This window comes from Lagenorhynchus albirostris, chromosome 10 (assembly GCF_949774975.1).
Source record: "Lagenorhynchus albirostris chromosome 10, mLagAlb1.1, whole genome shotgun sequence".
Taxonomy (NCBI): domain Eukaryota; kingdom Metazoa; phylum Chordata; class Mammalia; order Artiodactyla; family Delphinidae; genus Lagenorhynchus; species Lagenorhynchus albirostris.
Window position 1 is genome coordinate 23720352 of NC_083104.1, and position 24652 is coordinate 23745003.

The window sequence follows — 24652 nt, forward strand, 5'->3', positions numbered from 1 at the left end:
AAATCGGAATAACTGTGACTCATTACTGACTTTGTTCAACGTTAGTGACCAAAAGCTCTCAAGGTGAGCTGTGCGTATGGAGTTGCTATCGAGTGATTTTACGTTTGATTATTTGCTGAATGTGTTTCTTTTTCCAAGCCTCAGTTTAGGCAATATATGGTTGATGAGCTTACTGAAGAAAGACAAGTACAGAACTACCTTCTGAGTGGGAATTCTTGGGTGACGATGTCAGAGGAGTGATTCCAGTTTAAGATACAGTTTTATCATTCTCAGTGTAAGCCTTTAATGTGTATGAATAGGCCATTCAGCTGTGGCTTTTGGTTAATGAGGGGGAAAAACATTGCAACAGAAAAAAAAAAAGATAAGGACATCTGATATCCTAGATTTAAAAAGAAATCTCTTCTCGTAAAACCTTATACCGTGGGCCTAGGGAACACAGTGTGGTGATTTCATTGGAACTTGATGTGTAATTCCTCAGAAGGTAAAAATGCAGCAGACAGCCTTAAAAGCTTAAGGGATTAAATAACTTGAACAAGTCACATGCTCTTCCTCATTCACACCCCTTGAAATTTGAAAGGACCCATCACTTTTTCCCAGTTAGACCTAGGCTGGTGACTCCTTTTTTAATGGACGACCAATAGCACAGTGTGAGGTCAAGTAGAGACGTACAGATGAAGCCCACAGTTTCCCAAGAAAGGAGAGGTTCCCAGGCTAGTCCTGTGTGCCCCATGTGCTCAGCAGTTGGGTCATTGGATTGCTTCACACTTTTCTTTCCGGCTGTATTCTTCACTTTAGCCAACACCTGAAAGGTAAAACATGCAAACACCTGTGCCGTTCAGGAGCCCAGACAGGGCTGAGTACTGGGAAATAGACGGGCCTGGAAACCAAACTGAATGGGACAACTTCCTTCCCCAGGGAATGCCTGTCACAGATTTGGGACCAGTTCCTTCCACTCTGAATTATTCTTCTTATTAAAGTTGAAAAATACAGCCATGCGTTGCACCTTCCTTCCCCGTGAGAGGTTCGGCCTGTACGGTCAGGGGTCTGTGAGCAGTGCCTGTTTTTGAGGATGAAGTGCTAAAGACGTTGTCTCATGATACTGGGGTTATTTGCTCACCACACCTTACTCAGAAGTAAACGGAACTTTTTATCCCTCAACTTCCAAGGAATGAATGAATTATTGTTTGCCAGCTTTGAATGGCGTTTGCCAAGTTTGTAATATGTGGTTCTGGTTGTCATCCAGGAAGATGCTGGTCAGATTATGTAAATACTGATTAAGCCTATAGAATTACGTTCAGAGGGCATTTCTTTTTTATAAGAGCGTCTTCCTTGTGGATCGAGTTTTCAAAGCTCTCTCCTCTGTTGGAATTGGTTAAGAACTGTGTGTGCCTAGAGGATGTCGGCTGAGATCCGTGCCGCTCCGCCACCACGTTTTTTAACAAAGCTCTTGAATTATTGGGAAATTCAAATTTATTTTTTATTTTATTAAAAATTTTTTTTGTTGTACTATGATTGATGTACAGTGTTGTGTGTTAGTTTCAGGTGTACAGCAAAGCGAAGCAGTTATACATATACATATATCCATTCTTTTTTAGATTCTTTTCCCATATAGGCCATTACAGAGTATTGAGTTTCCTGTGCTATACAGTAGGTCCTTATTAGTTATCTATTTTATATATAGTAATGTGTATATGTCAATCCCAATCTCCCAATTTATCCCTCTCCCCGCCCCTTACCCCGGTAACCATAAGTTTGTTTTCTACATCTGTGACTCGATACCTGTTTTGTAATTTTTCACAGAACGAGAACAAAAAATTTTACAATTTGTATGGAAACACAAAAGATCCCGAATAGCCAAAGCAATCTTGAGAAAGAAAAACGGAGCTGGAGCAATCAGGCTCCCTGACTTGAGACTGTACTATAAAGCTATGGTCGTCAAAGTTATTTTTAAAGTCCAAGTGTCTTCCCTACGTGCTGTTTCACTTTAAATATTTGTGGATTACTTTATGATTCAGACACATTTGTTGATTACTCCATGATTTAGATTAATAGAAATTGCAGGGATGACGGACACGTCCTCTCCCTGCATCGTGCAGTCAAGACAGTAGCCGCAGGTGGTTGGACATTTGGAAAATGGCTAGTGTCACTGAGACGCTGAATTCTTAATTTTCTGTAATCTTAATTAAAGCGTAAATGTCAGTAGTCACAGGGCTAGTGGCTGCTGAATTGGAGAGCACAGGTTTACAGAACAGTGGGGATTTCTCAGCTATTTGAACACTTAGCTCTTCTCATTCTGTGGGATCAGGGTAGGGGGTCTTGCCAGGAAAAAGGCTCAGCAAAAAGATTACTGTTGTGCACCGTTGAACCCTTTGCTTTTCAGCCGCAGATAAAACCTGGCTAAGACTTGAGCTGGTCTCTGCCGAGAGGCCTCCTGTGTGTTGGGCAAATGGTGGGCCGGACAGTCATCTCTCAGCACGTTAGCAGAAAGGATATCTACGGCCGGGCTCCATTGTTCGAAGATCTGCGCACCCTTTGTGCCAAGAACAAGGGAAGTGTATGTTATGACAATGGCTGACACACTGTTTAATGAAAGCTGCAATTGGCAGTAACTAAATTCCCTGAGGTTTCTTTCCCCTCTGCTTTGCTCCTGAAAGGTGCAGAAATGCTTTTGACAGCATCTGTCCTGCTGACAGATGAATTGTTTTGACAGGAGAATCTGAAACCTTCAACTGAAGACACACTCAGATTTCGGGCCTGGTAAGGGGCGATCGTGTCTGTAGAAATAAGTGAGATGCTTTTGACTGGTGTGCATGTCAGCCGCCACCTGAAAGAAAGGCCTCGTGAAAGGTTTTTCGCCGATTAACCTTTGGATTGTTCTTCAGACCTGAGATGAGAATTCATACCCCTCTCTCCACAGTTCTTGGGCTGAGTAGATGGATGTCCTTAATCGTTGAGGAATGGACGTTGTCAGGAAGCATGGCAGTCAAAGGTTTTTTGTGGGTTTTTTTTAAAAAAACTTTATTATACTGGAAAAAAAACGCCACCAGTGTTCATAGCAGCATGATTCATGATAGCCAAAAGATGGAAACAAGCCAACTGTCCATCAGCTGTTAAAGGGATAAACAAAACGTGAGTGAGATACATACTTACCTGCATGCAATGGAATAATGGAATGCTATTCAGCCACAAAAAGGAACAGGAAATTCTGACACATGCTACGACGTGGACATACCTTGAGGGCATTGTGCTGAGTGAAATAAGCCAGACACACACGGTCGTATACTGTATGGCTCCACTTCTATGAAGTACGGAGCCATGTTAAATTCATACAGACACCGCGTAGAGTGGAGGAGGCCAGCCCCGGGGGGGGAGGGGAGAGTGGGAAGTTAGTGCTTCACGAGTGTGGCATTTCAGTTGGAAAAGATGCGTAAAAAGTTCTAGTGAGGAATGCATGGTGGTGATGGTTGCACCACAATGAGAACATACTTAATGCCCCCGAACCGTACATTTAAAGATGGTCAAGATGGTCCATTTTGTGTTATATATATTTTACCACAATAAAAAATAATGATGCTGGGAGTGTGCCTCCCAGAAATGAGCAAACAAGAAAATGTCTGAGGATTTCACTTCAGATTGTATTTATTTGTCAGGGGGAATAAATATTTTCCCCATTTCCTGATAAAGCAGTTGATGATCAGCAGCTTGTACCAGAATTTGTTTCTCAAGACTAAAAAGCTAGGCAGCTCTGCGTCCACAAGCACAGCTGTTGCAAGGGACCCGAGCCTCAGCCACTGTCTTCTGTCTGTGTGGCTGATAGGCACTCGAGAGGATAATTACTCTTAGAGCCAGTCTGCAGACACTCAGTTGTTGATATATGGCTTTTCTAGTTCATTGAAAGTCAAAAAGTCACCGCATCCAGGCAGACCCAGTGAGTGCTTAAATTTCCACTGACAAGTATCTAAAGCTTTGTTGCTGCTTCCTAGAATCTCCATGTTAAGTCCTGTTACTGGCTGGTTTCTTGATACAGCTAGCTTATGGAAGCCCCCTTTCTCAAGCTGCCTTATCTAAAAAGCAGAATTTGTGTAGCATTTTTGAAATTTAAATAAATTGTGTGTGCTCTTTAAGGGAAAGATGGACCAAGGGGTGTTGTGATTTAAAGTGGTTTTATTCTTTTTTTTTTATCTTTTTATTTTATTTATTTATTTATTTATGGCTGTGTTGGGTCTTTGTTGTTGAGCGCGGGCTTTCTCTAGTTGTGGCTAGTGAGGGCTACTCTTTGTTGCGGTGCGTGGGCTTCTCATTACAGTGGCTTCTCTTTGTTGCAGAGCACGGGCTCTAGGCGCACGGGCTTCAGTAGTTCTGGCATTCAGGCTCAGTAGTTGTGGCTCGTGGGCTCTAGAGCACAGGCTCAGTAGTTGTGGCTCACAGGCTCTAGAGTGCAGGCTCAGTAGTTGTGGCTCACGGGCTCTAGAGTGCAGGCTCAGTAGTTGTGGCACATGGGCTTAGCTGCTCCGCGGCATGTGGGATCTTCCCGGACCAGGGCTCGAACCCGTGCCCCTGCATTGGCAGACAGATTCTTAACCTCTGTGCCACCAGGGAAATCCAAAAGTGGTTTTATTCTAATACTGAGTTGCTGAAGGATGTGGACCCTCCTGGGGTGGGAATTGAGGGAAGTGATTTCATTCCAGATCGTTCAAAATGGAGCCACCAGGAATTGCTTGGGTCCTGGATCCTGTGAGCCCCAGCTCTAGCCCTGGCCACGTATAACAAGCCAGAAATAAGTTATTCATTTTGAACCTAGATCAGAGCTTGAAAAACAGTGGTTCTTGGGCTAAATATGGTCTGCAGATTTATATATATACTTAAAGAATTGAAAAGATTTCACATAAAAATTCAGAGATTGAGCCTTTCTTGGAAATGGAGCAGACTGGTCAATACCACCCTTGTTTCTGGAAATAGGAGCAAATGCCCCCTGTAGGTGGAGGGCGGGGGAGTGGCCACTGCTGTGTCAACCTCATTCCACACCTGGCAGGTGACCACCCGCATTACTTGCTTGCCCTTCCTACTCTTGCCTTTGTGGTTTCTGAGTCTTTCTCTCATGCTTCCTTTAGCCCAACAACTCCCATTACCTATGATGATATAAATGTCACAGTCATTATAAACTCACAGTAGCTGCAGACCCAGAAACGAGATTTCCACCCGCCTTTGTCATGATAATACACTCACCATAGAAGAAAATTTCAGTCTTTTCAGTCCTTTTTGTGACGTGAGAGAATTCTCTCCATTTGTGGATTTTCTGTTCCAAGTCTAACCTGCTGGTTTCTAAGTATCCCATTGTAAATACTCCTAAGAGCAGACAAGCTCACACTTGACTTCAATAGGTGGTTTAAAAGTTACCACCTTCAATTTTTATGGTATCATAATCCTTGGACAAATTGCTTTTAATTCAGGCTGTGCCCTGAACACAGATGTGCCATTAATTTTCAAGGGTAGTTTGACTTTTATTTAGATGAATGTCTTGAGTTGACAGTGAAATGGCTGTCGGCTCTGGCCTAGTATTGATTGGAATGTCTCTGGAAGAAGCTTCAAAGAAAGCTGGCACTTAATGTGATGCTGGGCCCCTTAAGAGACAGACTCTAAACTCATGATTCGCGGAACGTGTTAATTGTCAGTAATGGCAATGGAATGAATAGCTGAGATGAAAAATGTCAGCCAGCCCCTTCGGCATACACAGGACTAGGTGTATTTTAGTGGCAGGGAGCAGGGCACAGTGCACAGTTAAGAAGTAAGGGCCCAGGGCTTCCCTGGTGGCGCAGTGGTTGAGAGTCCGCCTGCCGATGCAGGGGACGCGGGTTCGTGCCCCGGTCCGGGAAGATCCCACGTGCCGCGGAGCGGCTGGGCCCGTGAGCCATGGCCGCTGAGCCTGCGCATCCGGAGCCTGTGCTCCACAACGGGAGAGGCCACAACGGTGAGAGGCCCGCGTACCGCAAAAAATAAATAAAGAAAGAAGAAGAAGTAAGGGCCCCTGTGGTCCGCATCTCTGTGGATTCTGTTCCTGGAAGATTAAGCTGGTCTGGGTTTAAGGGTGTGATCTGAGAAGCTCAGCTGATCAAACATTGCCCCACTTGGTCCTTGTCTTCCTCCGAGGAAGGGGGTCGGGGATGAAGGGGAGAGAGATGTAGTTCTGAATAATTGTGGTGGATGCTCTCATCTCGAGGAGACTGCTGGCATGTGAGCCTTTGGTTCACACCGATGTTTCCCTGTGACACTGATCCTCTCTCCTGTGTGCTTATCATGCGAAATATTTATTCATTGACGGTAGGAATGTTGTGTTCGTATAAACCTTATGATTAGGGTTGTACATTGCTCACTTCTTAAACGGTCCTTTGAACTTGGAGTGTACATCTGAGCGATTTTTCATCTTAAGTTCTTGTTTAGACCAAGGTCTCTCAACCTTTGTATGTTAGCGTTGACACTTAGGGCTGGATAATCATCTGTTGTTAAGGGCTGTCCTGTGCGTTGTACGATGTTTAGCGGCATCCTTGTCCTCTACCCACCAGATGCCAGTAGCACCCCCCCCCCACCTTCCCTGCAGTCGTGACAACCAGAAGTGTCTCCAGACTTTGCCAAATGTCATCCCTGGTTGAGGACCACGGATTTTTAGCCAAAGAAGGATCAGTCTCCAGCCCTTCTTTCCCTTTACTACTTCTTGATAGTGTTTGATGCCTTAGTCAAACATTAATTTTAAAAAATGCCATTTAGGGCTTCCCCGGTGGCGCAGTGGCTGAGAGTCCGCCTGCCGATGCAGGGGACACGGGTTCGTGCCCCGGTCCGGGAAGATCCCACGTGCCGCGGAGCGGCTGGGCCCGTGAGCCATGGCCGCAGAGCCTGCGCGTCCGGAGCCTGTGCTCCGCAACGGGAGAGGCCCCAACAGTGAGAGGCCCGCGTACAGCAAAAAAAAAAAAAAAAAAAAAAAAAAAAATGCCATTTAGAATCGCCTTGGACTTGATATGGTACAAAGCATTTGGACCAGCATGCTCTAGTGTAAAGTAGGAGGGTTAGCTTCCCTCAGAATTTCTTTATAAAGTTGTGAAGTGGCAAAACGGTATTGATTGAAATCCATTTGGATTTAGCCAACCTCAAGCGAATTGAGATTTTCACAGTGGCTTGTTTATGGATCCAAGTGGGGACGAGGTATAGCTGTAAATCTCATTATCAATAAGATTACTTAAAATAGGGCGTGAGATACGGGCAGTTATGAGGGGAGGGATGGGTAGACGATTCCTGAATTTGAGGGTACTGATTGAATTTTTTGCTCTCCTTTTACCAGAAACCTGAGTCACAACAAACTTTCTGAGATTGATCCTGCTGGTTTTGAGGACTTGCCGAATCTACAAGAAGTGTGAGTGCTTTTCCCCAAACTTCTGGGGGTTGGCGGGATGGAGAGCTCCTTGGAAAGATTCCCTCTTACGGCAGTGTCGCTCTCTTGCCTGGATCAGCAGTCTGAACTTGTTAGAAGGAGCATCTGTGAGGGACTGTCAGTGACAAACTGTCCTACTTAGTTAGCGCTCCTTCACTGAAGCCCCTCTCTTTTTCCTGGGCAGTCCAGCAGGTGTGGAGTTACTGGAAATCACAAGTCCATGGTGGGTGTATAGGCTTGTGGGAAGCCTGGTGGACCAGCTGGTTTAACACACCTGGCTAGTACTTCCCCCAGTTCCCAGGGCGCTAGTGCAGCCTGCTTTGCAGGGACATTTGCGCCAGCCCACCCCTTCTGTTTCCCAGGAAACCAAGGTATAGAGGAATAGATAGTAAGGTAGACTTTCTCTTCCCATCTCCAAAGAGAACTAGACATTACTGCCTTTGGAACTCTAGGCTTGCTGCCTCTTGCAGTATCCTTTAAATCAGGCCTCAATCTTTTCTTCTTCTCCTCCTCCTCCTCTTCCTCCTCCTCCTCCTCCTCTTCCACCTCCTCCTCCTCCTCTTCCTCCTCCTCCTCCTCTTCCTCCTCCTCCTTCCCCTCCTCCTCTTCCTCCTCCTCCTTTTCCTCCTCCTCTTCCTCCTCCTCCTCCTCTTCCTCCTCCTCCTCCTCTTCCTCCTCCTCCTTCCCCTCCTCCTCTTCCTCCTCCTCCTTTTCCTCCTCCTCTTCCTCCTCCTCCTCCTCTTCCTCCTCCTCCTCCTCTTCCTCCTCCTCCTTCCCCTCCTCCTCTTCCTCCTCCTCCTTTTCCTCCTCCTCTTCTTCCTCCTCCTCCTCCTCTTCCTCCTCCTCCTCCTCTTCCTCCTCCTCCTCCTCTTCCTCCTCCTCCTCCTCTTCCTCCTCCTCTTCCTCTTCTTCCTCTTCCTCCTCCTCTTCCTCCTCCTCCTTCTCCTCCTCCTCTTCCTCCTCTTCCTCCTCCTCCTCCTCTTCCTCCTCTTCTTCCTCTTCCTCCTCCTCTTCCTCCTCCTCCTCTTCTTCCTCCTCCTCCTCCTCCTCTTCCTCCTCCTCTTCCTCTTCCTCCTCCTCTTCCTCCTCCTTCTCCTCCTCCTCTTCCTCCTCCTCCTCCTCCTCCTCCTCTTCCTCTTCCTCCTCCTCCTCTTCCTCCTCCTCCTCCTCTTCCTCTTCCTCCTCCTCTTCCTTCTCCTCTTCCTCCTCCTCCTCCTCTTCCTCCTCTTCCTCCTCCTCCTCCTCCTCCTCCTCCTCCTCTTCCTCTTCTTTTTCTTCTTCTTTTTAATGTAAAGAATTCTGCTTTTAACATGGATGTTAGGGTTATGAGGATTTTAGTTCCACGGGGACTTTAGAGAAAAGCCATGCATACCCACTGCAGAAAATTTGTAAACTGTAGAAATATGTAAAAACAAATGAAAATCACTAGAATTAGCACCCAGACCTAACCATTGTGAACACTTAGTGAAAAATATACACCTCTACACTTATAATTCTGGAATCAAGCTGTGTTTATATTGTGATATTATGTCTGTTTTTTTACTTATCCTTACATTTTTGACTACTTTGTCATGTAAATTAAAAGGTTTTTACTATCCCATTTCAATTTTTGTGTAAAACTACTACACATGAATATTCCATAAATCATTCACCCAGTGCTTCTATTGTTAGGTATTTTTTAGAGATTATTAAGTGCTTTACATATGTTACTTACTATAACTGGTAAAAGTCCTTATTTATTATTCTTCGATTCCACTGTTGATGATTTATCTAAAGGAAATTTAATCAGATGGTGCAATTTGTAGAATACTTGCATTCCCTACCGCCGTCTCCAGATTCTCCAAGGTGGCGTTTATGATTTCCGTGTCTGTTTTAAAAAGGCTTCAACTTCCAAAGTTAAAGGAAGATCAGAGTTGGAAGGGGCTCATGGAAATACTTTGTCCAGGATCATTATTTTCCCGTAGGGTCAACAGACCAGTGGCCAGGGCAGGGAAGTTTGGAGTGGGTTTTTATGTTAGTTTGCCAAAAAGACCACAGACTGGGTGACTTCAAGGACGGAAACTTATTTTTTCACAGTTTTGGAGGCTGGAAGTTCAAGGGCAAGGTCCTGGCACGGTTGGTTTCCACTGAAGCCACCTTCTTGCCACCTCTTCACGTGGCCTTTCCTTTATATATGCACTTCCCTGGTGCCTCTTGTGTGTGTCCAAATGTCCTCTTCTTAAAAGGGCACCAGCTATATTGGATTAGGACCCATCCATATGACCTCTTTCAAGACCCTTTCTCCAAATGCAGTCACATTCTGAGGTACTGAGGGCTAGGAGTTCAACATATGAATCTTGAGGGAATACAGTTCAGGCCATCACAGTCACCCAAGATGATAAACGCAGTCCATCAAGGAACCGGTTTGCTTCATAACCCAGTGCTTTCCCCTGATCCAGGCTGCCTTTAATGCTTGTGGTTATGATATTCAGCTTCTGCATGTTGAGTCTTAGAGCTTAGTGGTTTCTTTTAGAATTGGACAAAAACAAATTGAGGTGTTTCTTCTGGCATTATTCAAGCTTTCATTTAACATTTCCTCGAATACCTAGTATGAGCCAGGCACTGCTGTGCTGCTGGGAGCACAGGAGTGAATAAGACAGGCATACAGGGCTAGGATTAGGGCTGGCAAATGAGGCATTCGCTTCAGGTGCAGAATTTAAGGGGCCTCTAAAAACTCAGCATTTGAGATAAACGATACCTTAATGCAGTATTTAAAACATCACAATGAATGCCCAAGAAACCCCATGGTCGACAAAATACAAGAAGTTTTGGTAAAGTCACGATCAGCTTTACTCACCTTTCCTTTGCCCCAGGCTCCAGTCTGGCTTGACGCGGCACTGTTGCCAATCCTGTCTTGGTGTGAAAACTTAGATACTCTGTTCTTAATGAATTTTGTTTTTTGTGTTCACTTTGATATTTAAAAAACACTGCATTCAGATATTCTTATCCTGGCTCCGGAGTTTTTCGACGGCCCCTTAAATGCTGCTCCCCTTCTCCCCCAATCCTGGCGTTGCAGACAAACCTCGCCTCTCACAGGACTCACGTTAAGATGGGGCACGACCTAGGGGTAACAAGGAAACCAGTAGGACTCACTGGTGGTAAGTGTTAAGGGGGCGTAGGACAGGGTCACGGGAGGATTTTCTTCTTTTGTGATTTTGGAGGGGTGAGAACGGAGCCAGCGTGCTTAGGATGGTGATGATCAGATCAAGCAAATGTGAACGGTGTGGACAGGACAGGCTGCAAATACAGGCCCCCAAGGAAGGAAGAGGACGAGGGCCGTTGTGCCAGGAGTGCATGAGGGGTGGGGTGTGTGGCCAGCGCCTGGGTCCTGCAGGGCCCTGGGGGTCATGTTAGGTTATGGTTCCAAAATCATTGGCCCTGCCATAAATTTGGGGCACAGTAGATGCTCCCATGAGCCTTTTCTGCATTATTTTCTCTAGTTTTCTTTTTCCATTGGTTCCTTCCCCAGACAGCCTTTCAATTTTCATTTGGTTTGGTTCCCTTGACCTCCGGCTTTTAATCCCCCTTCTACTTGGTGCTTTTTTGGAACGTAAACCCCACCCAGATCTAGAGCTGAGAGCATCTGACTTGCACCTGTCCTTCACTGGGGATGCTGGTTGGTCTTAAAAATAAATTCCCCGAGTCCCAACGGCCACAGTAATCACAGCAGCACCACATTCAAACTTTGGGGAAGACTGCCTCAATTCATCCTGACACCAGTTCTATCTGATTTAAATTCTTTCCTTTACAGTTATTTTCTCCACTTTACAAAGGAGGAAATGGAAGCTCGGAGAGGTTAAATAAACCTGTGCAGTGTTGCCTAGTCAGTAAAGCTGAGAGCTGAACTCAAATCTGTTTGATTCCCAGAGCTGTGCATTTAACCCTGAAGCTGCACTGCCCTAAATCCCCATACCCCCCTCATCTCAACCCACAGCCTTCCACCGAAGATTTTAAAAGGACAGGAAGTGCAGTGTTTCGCTCCTGTATCACTCGTCCTGCACCAGTCTTCTCTCTCTAGGTACCGGGTATTTCCTCTTAACTCCTCCAGACCCCTTGTCCAAACCCGCACTCCCTCCAAGCCCAGCCTCCCTTCTCCCCTCCCAACCTGCCTTTTCTCCCTCCCCTGAGCTCCTGTTGAATTTAGGGACAGGAGGAGGCTCCTCACCCACTCCTCTGCGCTCTCTCTCTGCTGTGTGTGCCTTCTCTCCTTTTTCCCGCTAATGCACGCAGGAATGTTGACACGTGTAGCTGGCCACTGTGCCAAGCCGTCCACGCCTTACGGACATGCTACCTTTTTGAGACGGTTGGAGGAGTCGAGGCCTGGGATCCTGGCTGCAATTGCACAGCTAGTACATGGGGGAGCTGGGCCTGCAGTCCTCAGTCTAACTCCTGTCCCAGGCTCTCCATGGCAGCACTGCCTTCCTGGGTGTGGGAGTTGTAAAGACACGGATTGCCCTTTATGGATGCAGTAGGGGGTACTGGGGAAAATGCACATTTGGTAGCAAGCAGACCTGGATTTGAGTTCTGGTTCTGCCCCTTATGGGGACTGGGTCCCTGGACAAGTTACTTACCTCTGTGCCTCTTTTCCCTCTTCTGGAACATGGGCATAATGATGCGTTAGCGAATTATAATAATTATTCATTGGAGCTGATGTCCAGAGCCTTGCCCATGGGGAGGGTTCCCTGTGTGTTATTTCTCTTCTCTTCTGCTACTCTCAGAAGCACACAGCGCACGCCCCTCGCCCCGAGCTGGGCGCCTTGTTAAGAAACAAATCCTTGAGGGCCGATAGGTTGAACCTTTACCACCGTGACCACCTCTGGTCCCTGGTGTCACACCGTGGGATGGACGAGACAAATTCCCCGGGGGCCCAGAGCAGTGGAACTTGTCACTGATAAGGATCGGAGCCCTTCCCGAAGGGAATTTTAATACATGACAGAGGCAGAAAGAGGCCGTCAGGAGTGCAGGGTGGGGAGGTGGAGAAGGATATTGAAGAAAAGAAAAAAATCACAGCCGACACACAATTGCTTCTAAATTAATTGGGTCTCCCGGGAGCTGTCAGTTCCTCCTAAACCCTGCACAGCCACTCGAGTCTGGAAAGCTGAGCGCAAGGGGAACCACAGGCTGGCAAAGCAGCGGGCGGTGGTTTAGCAGTGGTTTTATTTTGGAGGCCGGAACCACAGAGCATCGCAGGCCAGTGGGAGGGAGAGAGCGAGCCGTCGGAGGCCCCCGGAGGACGTGAGGATGCTCGTGCACCTGCTGCCAAGCCACCTGGTCCTCACTGCCCGCAGCTCCGAGGAAAGCCCACCAGGGAGGGCTTCCAGCCAGCGGGCCTGGACGGCGAGGCTCCGCTATTAATAAGAGGGGCTATTTATACCGGCCTCTTTCAAAACGGCACTCGGATCACGTTACTGCTGCCTGGCCCGGGAATGCTTCATGTGGGTGCTGTCGTGTGCTTTCCAGGGCTGTTGACCTAAAATGTTCCTGAAGGCGGCGAGGAAGGCTGAGTGTGCCCTGCCGCTGGGTATTTATGGCTCACCCTCTGGTGTCCCAGGCTTTTGCTCTCCCCCCTCCACGTGTGCGTGTGCGCGGTGTGTTTAAGGGCGGGGTGAACTCCCGAGGGGGTGTCCTGTGAGGCACTGCTTTGGGGCTATGAATTACCTCCACCTGTTAAGCATGTACTATATATCTGGCTCTCTCCTAGGCTGTTAGATTTAATGAGTTCAGCCAGATCCTGCCAGAACCTTGTGAAGCTGGTGCTTGTACTTTGCACACACCGGGGAGATGGAAGCTAAGGCACAGTGAGGTTAAGTGACACGCCGAAGGCCATTCGATCGGTAGGGGTAGGTTCGGGGTAGAATGGACCCGGGTCTGTCTGATGTAAAAATCTGAGCTAATCCCCTCCAAATAACCCCTGCTCTGCTGTGCCGCAACTGGGCCTCAGTTTCTTCTTTTAAGGTGAGGTGATGATTTAGTGCCTTCCTTAAAGGGTTGACATGTCATTCAGTGAGACGTGGCACATAAAGCCCTCAGCACAGAGCCTGGCACGTAGAAAAGCGTTTGCCCTTGTTGTTTATAAGTGCTGACTTCAAGTAACTATATCCTATGTTACGATATTAAAATAACTGTATCCGGGGCTTCCCTGGTGGCGCAGTGGTTGAGAGTCCGCCTGCCGATGCACGGGACACGGGTTCGTGCCCCGGTCCGGGAGGATCCCACATGCCGCGGAGCGGCTGGGCCCGTGAGCCATCGCCGCTGAGCCTGCGTGTCCGGAGCCTGTGCTCTGCAAAGGGAGAGGCCACAACAGTGAGAGGCCCGCGTACGCAAAAAAAATAACTGTATCCGGCCAGCTGGTATACACACTATATCGTAAGTCTTGCCAAAGTCGTTATGCAGTCTGCCTTATTCTCAAGTAGCTGAAAACACTAATAACAGTTATTGATTTGGAGTCTGTCCCTGACTCCAAAGTAGCAGCGTGCTCCTACCTGCTACTGACGACTTTCTCCTGCTTGAGAAACAAAACGAACTGACGTTCCAACCCCCGGCCCAACTTTGACTGCTATTAGTGGCAGCTCCCTTTGTGTTTGGAAACAACCAAACTGCCTACGAATTGGCGGATCAGCTAAATAAATTATGGTTCATTCATACCGTTCATCCCAGCCGAGGAGCGGTCCACTGCTGGTTAAAAGAATTAGGGAGATTTCCGAGATCTCTTACTAAGGGGAAAACTGGTACTGAACAGTCTGTATAACACACAAGCATCTGCGTGAGAGAAAAACACGTGTCCATCCCTAGTAGCCAGCAGCTGTAGGAGGCCGACCAGAGGCTGGAGGGCAAGGAAGCTGTATATTTCAATATGTATTCCTGGTGTTCTTTTTTGAAACAGTTTGGAATTTTACTGTGTGCTTGTCTCAGCTATCAGTATATAAATAAATATGGCCAAAAAATTTTTAAAAACCAGAAAGCACTATAAGTCAGAATGACCTGTGGGAAAGCACTGTAAGTCAGAATGACCTGTGGGTTTGTTTTTCGTTGTTTCTTGATGCCTAATTCGACTGAGGCAGTCACAGTAGTGAAAGTCCTCAGAAGCATCCTTTTTTAACATTTTGCATCTTGCAGAATGTAAAAGCTTCCTATAAAGCAAGTCGAGGACGTAAATGGGAGTTTCAGAGAGAGCTGAGGGGGCCCAGGAGGGTGGGAAAGGCCCACCTCCGCGTCTGCCCAGGGGGGACCCCCCGCCCCCACCCCCATATCTTTTTCACACCTTTTCCAGCTGCAGGGTTGGGCCACAATTCGCGGTCTGATGCTCCTGGAGCACTTCTCGGTCCTGAATCATCAGGAAAAGGTTCAGTTATAGAAGCCAGATATTTTAGAAGGATGTTTAGGGCCTTGGATGGAAGCAAATTTGGGGGGGAGTCCAAAGTGGGGGAAGATTGCACAGCCCGAGGTATTCAGAAGATTTCATCAAACACAATCCTAAATTCCGACAATGTCTTTACGTGTGGAGACTGTGCTGAACTTCCCGAGGGCCCTTCCCCGCCCAGCTCTGGCTGTGCTATTTTTGACCGGTCTCTATTTCAGTCTGGCAAGTTGGTCGTGTCTCAGCGTGAGTTGGTCCTCCGTTGCCTTCTGAGGGTAGTGTTCTGGTTTCAACCAGGGGCAGCGTGAACAAAGAGAGAGCCAGCAGTGGTGGAGCTGACTCAGATTTACTAGCGGTTCTTTTTAAGTAGAAATGATCCAGAAGTAAGCTAGCCTTGTAGATCTTCTCCTTTGAGCTCCATCTGACCTTTTCATAAATCCAGCAGCCCTGCTGAGATCAGAGCCTGCGATTTCTGCCTCATCCTGTTGACTCCGGGCTGCTGATCCAGACCTAAAATGTCCTGTTCACCTTCAGCACTGGTCCACGGCACCTGCACACTCTGCTTCCAGCATTTGGGTCAAGATACGAGATATTGTGATGATGCCCCTTCTCCTTGTTCATTTATTATTCTGTGAAATTGGGTGGAGCAGTTTGTCATATGTGCAGCAGGGGTGGCCCGAGACCGAGCTCATTCAGCCAGAGTTCCCCTGCAGTGAAGTCCATACTGTTCATTTTGGGTTTAAAATCAAGTCCAGCCCTAAGCGACGGCAGTGCAGTTACCATGTTACCCAAGGAATTATGGGCTTTCTGCCTGCTGGCCTTTTCGCTTGGTGGCTCTCCTTTGATTTGAAATTTAGAGAACTTACCTGTAAGGTGGGGAACAGTACTAGTACCTGGTTCCAACCTCAGAGGTGTAGCGATGCAGTGACATAATACTGTAGGGTTGCTACCGTTGCTATAAATAAGTAGAGGTGATGGTTAAGAACCTAAACTTTGGGGCTAGACACACAGGGCCACTGCCTTTCACTACTGGTGACCTTGGGCAAATTACTTAACGTCTTAGTGATTCAGTTTCCCCATTGGTACAATGACATTGTTCATGGGGCCTGCCTTGTAGGGCTCTAAAGACGGGTCCGTGTACTGAAAGGCTCTTAGAGTCGTACCTGGCGCATAATAAGCCCTCAATAAGTCAGCTGCCGCTATTATTATTATGACCCCCCAACACCTGTGTTGGAGAGTAAATCTGTAAGAAATGAAGAGTTCTTAAGCAAGCTGCCTTCTTCGCAACAGGCCCCTGACCTTAGTTTCCCTTGCTCTGATAAGATCTGAGGCTGTCTTCTAGTGATACGTGCATTTACGGTACTGTGAAGATTTATTAGTGGAGATTCATACTGATGGAGAGTTTTCAGCATCCCTGTACTGAGATAGGAAACGGATCGCAGCAGGGGTGGAGAGATAAAAGGTGAAGGAGAAGCAATCTGATTTAGGGGGCGGTCAGATAAGAGAGTGTTAAAGTAATTAATTGTCTCCTTCAACACACAAACAAGGGCCCTTTAAGTGGAGAAGGGATTTGCCGCATGATACAGATCTGCTTTCTCTCTGCCAGATGCTTCAGTCATGAAGCTATTGAAACAGACATGCTGTGTCCCTCAGCCCAGTAATTGCCAAGCTTCATCTCTAACTAGCTTTGGCACTGAAGAAGGCAAATGGGATAATTCAAGGCCTTTTCCCTTTTTTTAACCCTATTCATTTCTATAAAAGATGGCAGACAACCAGATTATTCTATTCAAGCAAACACTAGCTGTAAACTTGTATGAATACAGCTGTCATTTCAGTGGCCTTGTCTTCAAATATAACAAGATGCTGTATGTAAGACATACTCTCTGCAAAAATGAGAGTAAGATAACCTAGCTTTATCCTTGATTCTGCGTCCCAGATGCAGTTTCTTTCCAGCCCGTCAGCCGGCAAAAGCCTGAGCACTGCTTTGGCTTTCTTAAGGATTTTTGCACTCACTGTGCAAGCCTGGTTTTCGATTCTCTTCTCAGATTTGGAAATACATGTCCATGTAAGGAGGCCAGATTCCGGAGCCTGTGGGGGCGGACCAGGCGAGCTGTGTTCTGCTTCTCGGGCTTCCCCTTCCATTCAGAGTCATGAACTATGGAAATACGGATTTAGAATATTCGAGCGGGAAGGGAGCTTGGGAAGCATCTGAGGTCTGAGGAGGATTTTCCAGTTGTCTGCGTGCAAAAGTGTGTGTGTATATATCCGTTATACGGATATATTCCTGGGAAACGTGTCTGGAGACTTCATCAGAGTTCAGAGAAGCTGGAATCTCAAATAGATGAGAATCTCCCAAGTCCAGCTCCTTTGCTGTTGTACAGATGAGGCATTGGAGTAATTGGCCCACGTGTCCCAGCGCCAGGAACCCAACGGGAGTGCGCGAGTCTTTGGCGCTGGGTCCGAGCCTGTTGCCCTTTGGTGAGGGCAGAGCCGTGTCAGGGATGTGTACAAAACAACCAGGAGGGGGCGGTCTTTCCTCCCCAGATCCTTTTCTGACTGTTTCAGCCCACAAGGAGCTCTCTCACTGGGGGTCTTGAGGGCGCTGTCGTTCTGCATCACGCACCTTGGCCTGCGTTCGCAGTTCGCTGTCTGTTAGTCTTGATTTCTGAGCTAGATTGGAAGCTCCTAGAGGACGGGAGACATCTCCTGAGTGTTTATTCACAGACTCTGGGTGTGGTAAATAATTGGTTTTTGTGACCTGGCATAAATTCTCTCCTGTTAACAACTTGCTTTTAAATTCTTTATCTTGTATTCAGCATTACAATGTAGCAGTCTTCCCATGGCCAACTCAGCACTGTTGTTGTTTTTTTATTTCCCTTTTATGTCTGTGATTTCTTACTATTACTTTGAATGATTCGTTTCTTCTTGTTGTCATTACAGGTACCTCAATAACAATGAGTTGACAGCCATACCATCGCTGGGTGCTGCCTCATCTCGTATCCTCTCTCTCTTTCTGTAAGTGGTGCCATCTGGGGGACCCTGGACTATGCGGGGAGGCCATGGTATCATCTTGCTGACATTTGGTGGCAGGGCAACTCGTGTTTCTGGGCTCACTGGTAAAAATAAAAAAGGGGCCTTTCTCTATGTAGCTCTAATGATGATAACAAAAGCCTTGCTTGCTGTTTTGGGGTGTGTAGAATTAAAACCCAGAAGTTTTGCCTCATCTTTAATTTGGGGGGAAATTATCTTTTTAATGCCCAGGGGTACGTAGAATTAAATTTCTTTGTCCTAGCGGTTAAGCTGCAATTTGAGTGAATAAACTCAACTTAAAAGAAGCTGTGTGCATGATAAGACAGTAGGCTCATCTTTGTGGTAATGAATTTGGGAATGTGACTCCACTCACTTTCATGGCTTAAAAAAAAAACAAAAACCACCAGCCTTCTGAAATCAATATAAAAGTAAGGAATTCGTTGTCATGGTCAAGTGTTAGACAACATACAGCGTGTCGATTATTATAGACAACACACTGGAGATGAAAAAGGGTATAAAGAAACTTAAATGAGAAAGAAAGGGAGGTAACTGAGAGCTACCCCACTTCTTCAGCAGTCAGCTGGAGGCGTTTGCTTGTTTGAAACTTGCCCAGAGGTCTTTCCAGATAAACCAGTCATGAGTCCAACAATTTTCTAGGCCAGATTTTAGTGACAGCTCCCCCAGCAGAGCGCCTCCCTCTTCACACCTAATTTCCTGTTCCCACACCAGCCCCACTGGTTTTTATTTGATTTTGATTTTGCTGGTGTTGTAACTGGTCTGCTCACCTGTGGGTATCTCTTGTCGACCCTGAGCCAAGCAGAGGAACCTGGTGGGAAGGAGTCATCATCCGTCTGATGGCTGGTGCAGCTTTTAGATCTCCGGGTTTTGCTGGCCACAGGCCCTGCGATCCGGAGATGCCCTGTCCTTGTGAAACATGGTCTCGGGCTCAACCCTTTTCAAGGCACTGTGGGGTTGGGGAGCAGGGGGTTAGAATCGTGGCCCAGCCTTGTGTCCCGGACAGACAGATTCACCTCTCTGAACCTCATTTTCCTCATCTGCAGAATGTGTTCTTGGCCTGCTGTACACATAGGGGCAGTGGGCCCGAGCTTCAAGGCGAGTGTGATGTGTATGAAGCTCCCCGTCCTGCACAGCCAGAGTAGGTGTTTGACAGATGACGGCTGGCTGCTGGCTGGTAGCTAGTTGTCACCTGGCCCCTTGGGCCTTGGCATGATCTCACCTTTAAGGGTCTGTGAGTCACTTCTTGTACCTGTGAAATGCTGGCGCAAAGGACGTAGCTCTTTGTCCCAAGATGGACAGTCAAGGATCTGACTCTCTTTTTGTACCCATCTGGCCTGCAGGGTCTGGCATCTGGAAGGTGTCTCATTGCTCGTTAAATTAAATGAGTCACCCTTACCTGAGGCCAGTTAGGGACATGTCAATCCCTGGTATGTGTATAGAGCAATGCACCGGAAGACGCTTTTAACTCCTTGCTATTTAAAGGACGGTTCTTGGACCAGCAGAGTCCTATCGGCACTGAGCTCGTTAGAAATGCGGGATCTCAAGTGTCATCCCAGCCTTGCTGAGTCAGAAGCTGCCTTCACAAGCTCCGCTGGCCACCTGCCTACTTGTTCAAGTTTGAGAAGCACTGCTTTCCCTCCCCTTGGTTGGGAAGCCAGGGCCAGAGAGAACATCTTTGTGTTACCAGACAGGAAACCAAGGCTGCCTGAGTTCCTGTAAGGTGCAAAATCGAGAGGTGAACCAAATCGGGGCCCAAATGCTCGTTCACTGCTCCTTTCTCTTCCCCCCGGCACAGCAGGCAGGAGTGTGGCAGGTGACCCGTCCTTGCCCCGAGGGCCCGTGGTGCTCTGAATCAGGCCATGCTCTGCTCACTAAAAATACATTTCTGTTCCTTGGCCGAAGTGTCAGGAGCAGTGGGGCTGGTTGACCTTGTTCCTGCTATTCCATTAGACAGCATTAAAATATGTAAAGTAGGACAGAAAAAAAAAAAAAGACTCCCTCCTGGTTTTGATTCAGTTTGGAAAATGGAGGTTCGTATTGGCAGATACTACCTTTGGCCTGAAGCTGGCCTCCATCTGACTTGGTCAGTGATTGCCCTGAAAATACAGACACTGAAGGGTCTTTATCTTGCTTCTCTCTGAGGGGCCTGTGTTCTCCAATCTTAGACCCCTGGATCTAGTGCCTGCAGAGTTAGGCTAGCAGGGTGACATCGGGGTAGCAGGATTATAGATAATTTTGCTCTCATCCTTCATGCCTTCCTGTATTTCCCGAGTGGGTCGTGCAAAGGACAGGGGAGAAAATAGCAGAGCGGGCAACAAATGAACATGATTTTCTCACATCTCCATCCACATGATGATTGCAACCGTCCAGGCTTCGAAGAGCATGTTTTGCTGGTGTGTTTGTGGCTTTTCAGAACCATAGCGGTAAAAGGTGTCACATGTTCAACAAACATTTAGTCGGTACCTTCTGTGCCCGTGCAATTGGGGCCCAGAGTGACCTCGGAAAGATTCAGTGCCATCGCGTGTGGGAAGTTCCTGACATGATGTCTGCAAATGTGGTTGGTCAGTTAGCTTCATCAGCGTTGACGCTGGTGGCCCTTCGTCTCCATATTCTCCCCTTTGTGGGCAGGAGGAGGATGAGAAGAATAATGAGAATGTGCAAAGGGACCAGATGGCTGAGGCTGTCTGAGTGAGAGGAGCTGGGACAGCTTTCTGGGGACAAGGTTGTGGGCTGGCGGGGCAGGGAACAGGGGGGACCAGGCATATATCCAGCTCTGTCTCTGATGGTGTTGTGACGTGGGACAGGGTGCTTTTTCCTCATCTGGTGAGTGAAAGGGTTGAAACACGTGCTAAAAGTACACTTGCAGCTTGTATATTCCTTCTGTGACTCAGAAACTGAGAGTTGGGGCAGTAATGTCACAAAAGAAATACCCCTGTCCTGTAAGCACTGTTGCTGCCTTACGTCTTTCAGAAGTCGCAGCTTTGTGGTTTTCAGCTCAGACACCTGTAATGAGGGATTTTTGCCTCTGGATTTTGTTTGCCTGTAGAAGTCGGCTCTTGATCTCTGTGTTTGGTTTCCTGTCTCCCATGTCCTTGTCAGTAACCCTGGTTCCTCACTCACAAGACAGTGTTCTGATCCCCCAGACACCAGTGCCCTTCTTTGCTGAGGTCACACTTAGGAGGGCTGTGTGGGAAAAGGGTTTGTTTCAAGTCCGGCTTTACTATCAGGGCCTCAAAACAGAGTTTTCTAGAGTTTGGGGAACTGGAGTCCTTCAGGAAAATTTCAGTTGGTTAATACTTTCTGATTAAAGGAATCAAATTCAATTAAAGTATTTGTCAAAGAGCAGATTTTTATTTGCATCGCGTTCTGCAGATAATGCCAAAGCCATTTGTCCTTAATAACCAAAAAGCATTAAACTCGAGGAAAGCTTTTAATAGGATTGGGTTGGAGCGAGGGAGCTAAATTTGATAAAATAGTTCTCTGAAAAAGAAACAGACTTTTGTTCAACAGGGACAGAATCTGCTGGTAGATTTTCACGTTTGAGATTTTTTTTTTTCTAATTCCAAGTCCAGGAAACTCAAGTTATGATTCCCACAGCAACAGTAATTTCGTGTGATGCATAAGTGACGTTTCTGGGGAAGAAAAATTTCCAGTTTTCCTGTGGTGTTACTGCACTTGTATCACTGAGGAGATTGGTTCCAGTGGAAATGGTTGCGTTTTTTTTTCACTCCTAGGAGTAAAAAACTTGCTGTAAAATCGACTTTAGTTTTAAAGCACAGCAGCTTTGTCCCAGGTGTATTAGCTGTAGCATGTTTCCCATATGGCCCTTGGCTTTGTCCACGTAACTTCTTTTCCAGTTGGTGGTGTGTTTTGGACCCTGTCCCCTACCCATGCCTTGCCGCTCCCCCTCCCCCAAGCTGTGGCCTTGATCAGGTAGGAGATCTTGGCTAAGATTCCGTGTACACAATTACCTGTGACTTTGTCATTGTGCTGTTAAAATCCTTAGGTTCTATGTTGCATTTGAAAACACATCAAAATACCTTTTACTTCGAATCTTGGGGGGGGGGAACTTTTCTGAAAACTATATATATATATATATGTTTTTTTTTTTTTGAAAACAGGATTACTCTTTCTTTTTTTTTTTCTTAATTAATTTATTTAGGGCTGTGTTGGGTCTTCGTTTCTGTGCAAGGGCTTTCTCTAGTTGTGGCGAGCGGGGACCACTCTTCATTGTGGTATGCGGGCCTCTCACTATCGCGGCCTCTCTTGTTGCGGAGCACAGGCTCCAGACAAGCAGGCTCAGTAGTTGTGGCGCATGGGCCTAGTTGCTCCGCGGCATGTGGGGTCTTCCCAGACCAGGGCTCAAACCCGTGTCCCCTGCATTAGCAGGCAGATTCTGAACCACTGTGCCACCAGGGAAGCCCCTATATTTTTTTTATTGAGAAAAAACTAACATAACATAAAACACTGTTTTATTGGATTTAAAGTGTATGGTCAGAAACCTTTAGTACCTCCTCAGTGTTGTGCACCCCTCAGTGCTGTCGAATTTCAGAACGTTGCCATCACCCCCAGTACAAACCCCCTACCCCTGAAGCCGTCACCTCTCCTATCCCCGTCCTCCTAGCTTCCTGGCAACCAGTAATTTGAAAACTCATCTTTTCTTTTTTTTCTTTTGAGAAAAGTATCTTTCTCTCCTGTTAGCAAAGTACCTGGAGGACTTAGAATATGAAAAATTTAAATAAAAACATCAGAGGCGGGTTGAACTATGTGGTTCTGTATTTTGCTGTGACCTCTTAGCTGAAGAAAAACTGATGAAATCAAAGGGATGGCGTATTTAACATCGCTTTATGGTAACTTCCGGAGAATAAAACCTGGAAGGAATGAAACCTGCTGCCCCGTCTGTGACCCCACTGGGAGCCAGTTAAGTGGGTGCTGCTGAGGGAGCATGAGGCGAGGCCGGGAGGGATGGAGGGAGCTCTTCTGGGCTGGGTCTGCTGGGGAAGTAAAATCAACAGCAGTATTTAACTCTCCGTGTGCCTAGCACACCCTCTAGAAAAAAGGGGCCAGATCAGCCTTTTTTACAGGCTCATTAATGGGAAGATCAATTCACATTAAAGTGTAATTAAAGAGTGAGCCTTAGGGCTTCCCTGGTGGCGCAGTGGTTGAGAGTCCGCCTGCCGATGCAGGGGACACGGGTTTGTGTCCTGGTCCGGGAAGATCCCACATGCCGCGGAGCGGCTGGGCCCGTGAGCCATGGCCGCTGAGCCTGCGCGTCCGCAGCCTGTGCTCCGCAACGGGAGAGGCCACAGCAGTGAGAGGCCCACGTACCGCAAAAAAAAAAAAAAAAAAAAAGAGTGAGCCTTAGCAGGAGGCAGTGAGGATCTGGGCAGCCTCTTGGGAATGGGGAGAGGAATCCATTTCCCCGAGGGCCCAGCCAGGGAGAAAGGGGCCCCGAACTCAACTTCAGAAAATTAGGTTGGGTTTCAGGACCTGAGCTGAGACTGTTAATTTTCAGGTGAAATTACACTGAGTAATGAATAGTCGCCTAGCATTGCTAAAACGTGTGTGTGCGTGCGTGCGTGTGCGTGCGTGCGCGTGGGTGTGTGTGGTCTTACAAAGTTGAGTGGTAACCTTGGACGGTGGAGCTCTTTACGTCCTGATACAAAGGTGGACCTATGGGGACTACAAGTGTGTGTACAAGGGGAGGTGGACGTCGAAATTCTCCCCAAGGTAAGGATTGTCCGTCCTTCCTGTGGGGGAATTTGCTGGACCATCCGCGAGTCATCAGGTTAAGAGTGGACTTAATCAAGTTTAATAGAAAAGGTGGCGATGGGCAGTTCTTTCCGCATCCTGCTTCTGAGCGGCGTCCTCCAGTAAGAACCCAGGTTAGTCTTGCTGGTGAAGGAAGGCCAGTCGGCTTGGGCGTTGGTGTAAAAGTAAACCCCATCTGGGCTGTTGACATCTTATTCGCTGCAGGCCTTTGGACACACTCTCATCAGGATCGTGGAGTCAGTAGTGACTGAAACGCTTTAGGGAGAAACTGGGAACAAAGCTGTGTTTAAAAGGCCCCGAGTCAAGTGTGAATGAATCTCCGTGTTCCCTGAGCAGCCTGTAGCCGGTTCAGATCCCAGATGCTAAAGGGAAGCCAGGGCCCTAGTCAGAAAGCAGCACAACAGGAAAATAGATGTAAACTGGGGGCTTCGGTTCCTCTCTTCTGTGTCTTCAGAGACGTGCTCCCTTTCTGCCTCGTTTGCCCAGATTTCTGTGGGTGTGAACGGATTCTTTCCTCTGGGTAAAACGTCACACCCGTTCCCTTGGGAGATCATGGCTTCTCTCCATCACCTGTTTGGTTCTCAAACTAGACCATTTACCAGCATCACCTGGAAGGCTCGCTGGGCCACAGGATGGCTGGGCCCCAGCCCCAGTTTCTGATCTGGCAGGTCTGGGTGAGTTGTGACTGAAGAATCTGCTTTGCTCACAAGTTCCTAGGTGATTGCTGTTGCTACTGGTCTGGGAACCTCCCACCCTTGGAGAACCACTACCTGAGCTTCTGTAGTACTGTGGTGGGGGGCAGGGTGGTGTCCTTAGCAACCACGCTGCTGAGCCTTTGGAGGGCAGTCAATTATTTAGACAGATTCCCCTTGTCACCGGTATGGGCACAGGCATTTCTTTGGGACAGTGGGGCTCCAAGCCCTGGTTAAGGTATTTATTTCCGAGCAAAGTGCTGGGGGCAGTGGACTGGGAGCGAGCGTGGGCAGCACGGCTCTGTCTCTGGCCGCGGTTTGAGG

The 24652-nt window shown here is 47.5% G+C and overlaps 1 protein-coding gene across 5 annotated transcripts in view; it reads left to right on the forward strand.

Annotated features, from left to right (window-relative positions):
* The window catches only part of LRIG1 (leucine rich repeats and immunoglobulin like domains 1), a 121404-nt gene that overhangs the window by 33183 nt on the left and 63569 nt on the right, over positions 1-24652 (forward strand). For 2 of the 5 annotated variants that reach the window (XM_060161386.1, XM_060161384.1), the window contains exons 2-3: positions 7331-7402; positions 17757-17831. The exons of 1 other annotated variant lie outside the window; for it this stretch is intronic. In XM_060161386.1, coding sequence (XP_060017369.1) covers positions 7331-7402; positions 17757-17831 — 147 coding nt within the window. Of the gene's footprint in view, positions 1-3026; positions 3130-7330; positions 7403-17756; positions 17832-24652 lie in introns of those variants that run through there. 2 more of the 5 variants (XM_060161388.1, XM_060161385.1) reach the window with 2 other exon arrangements.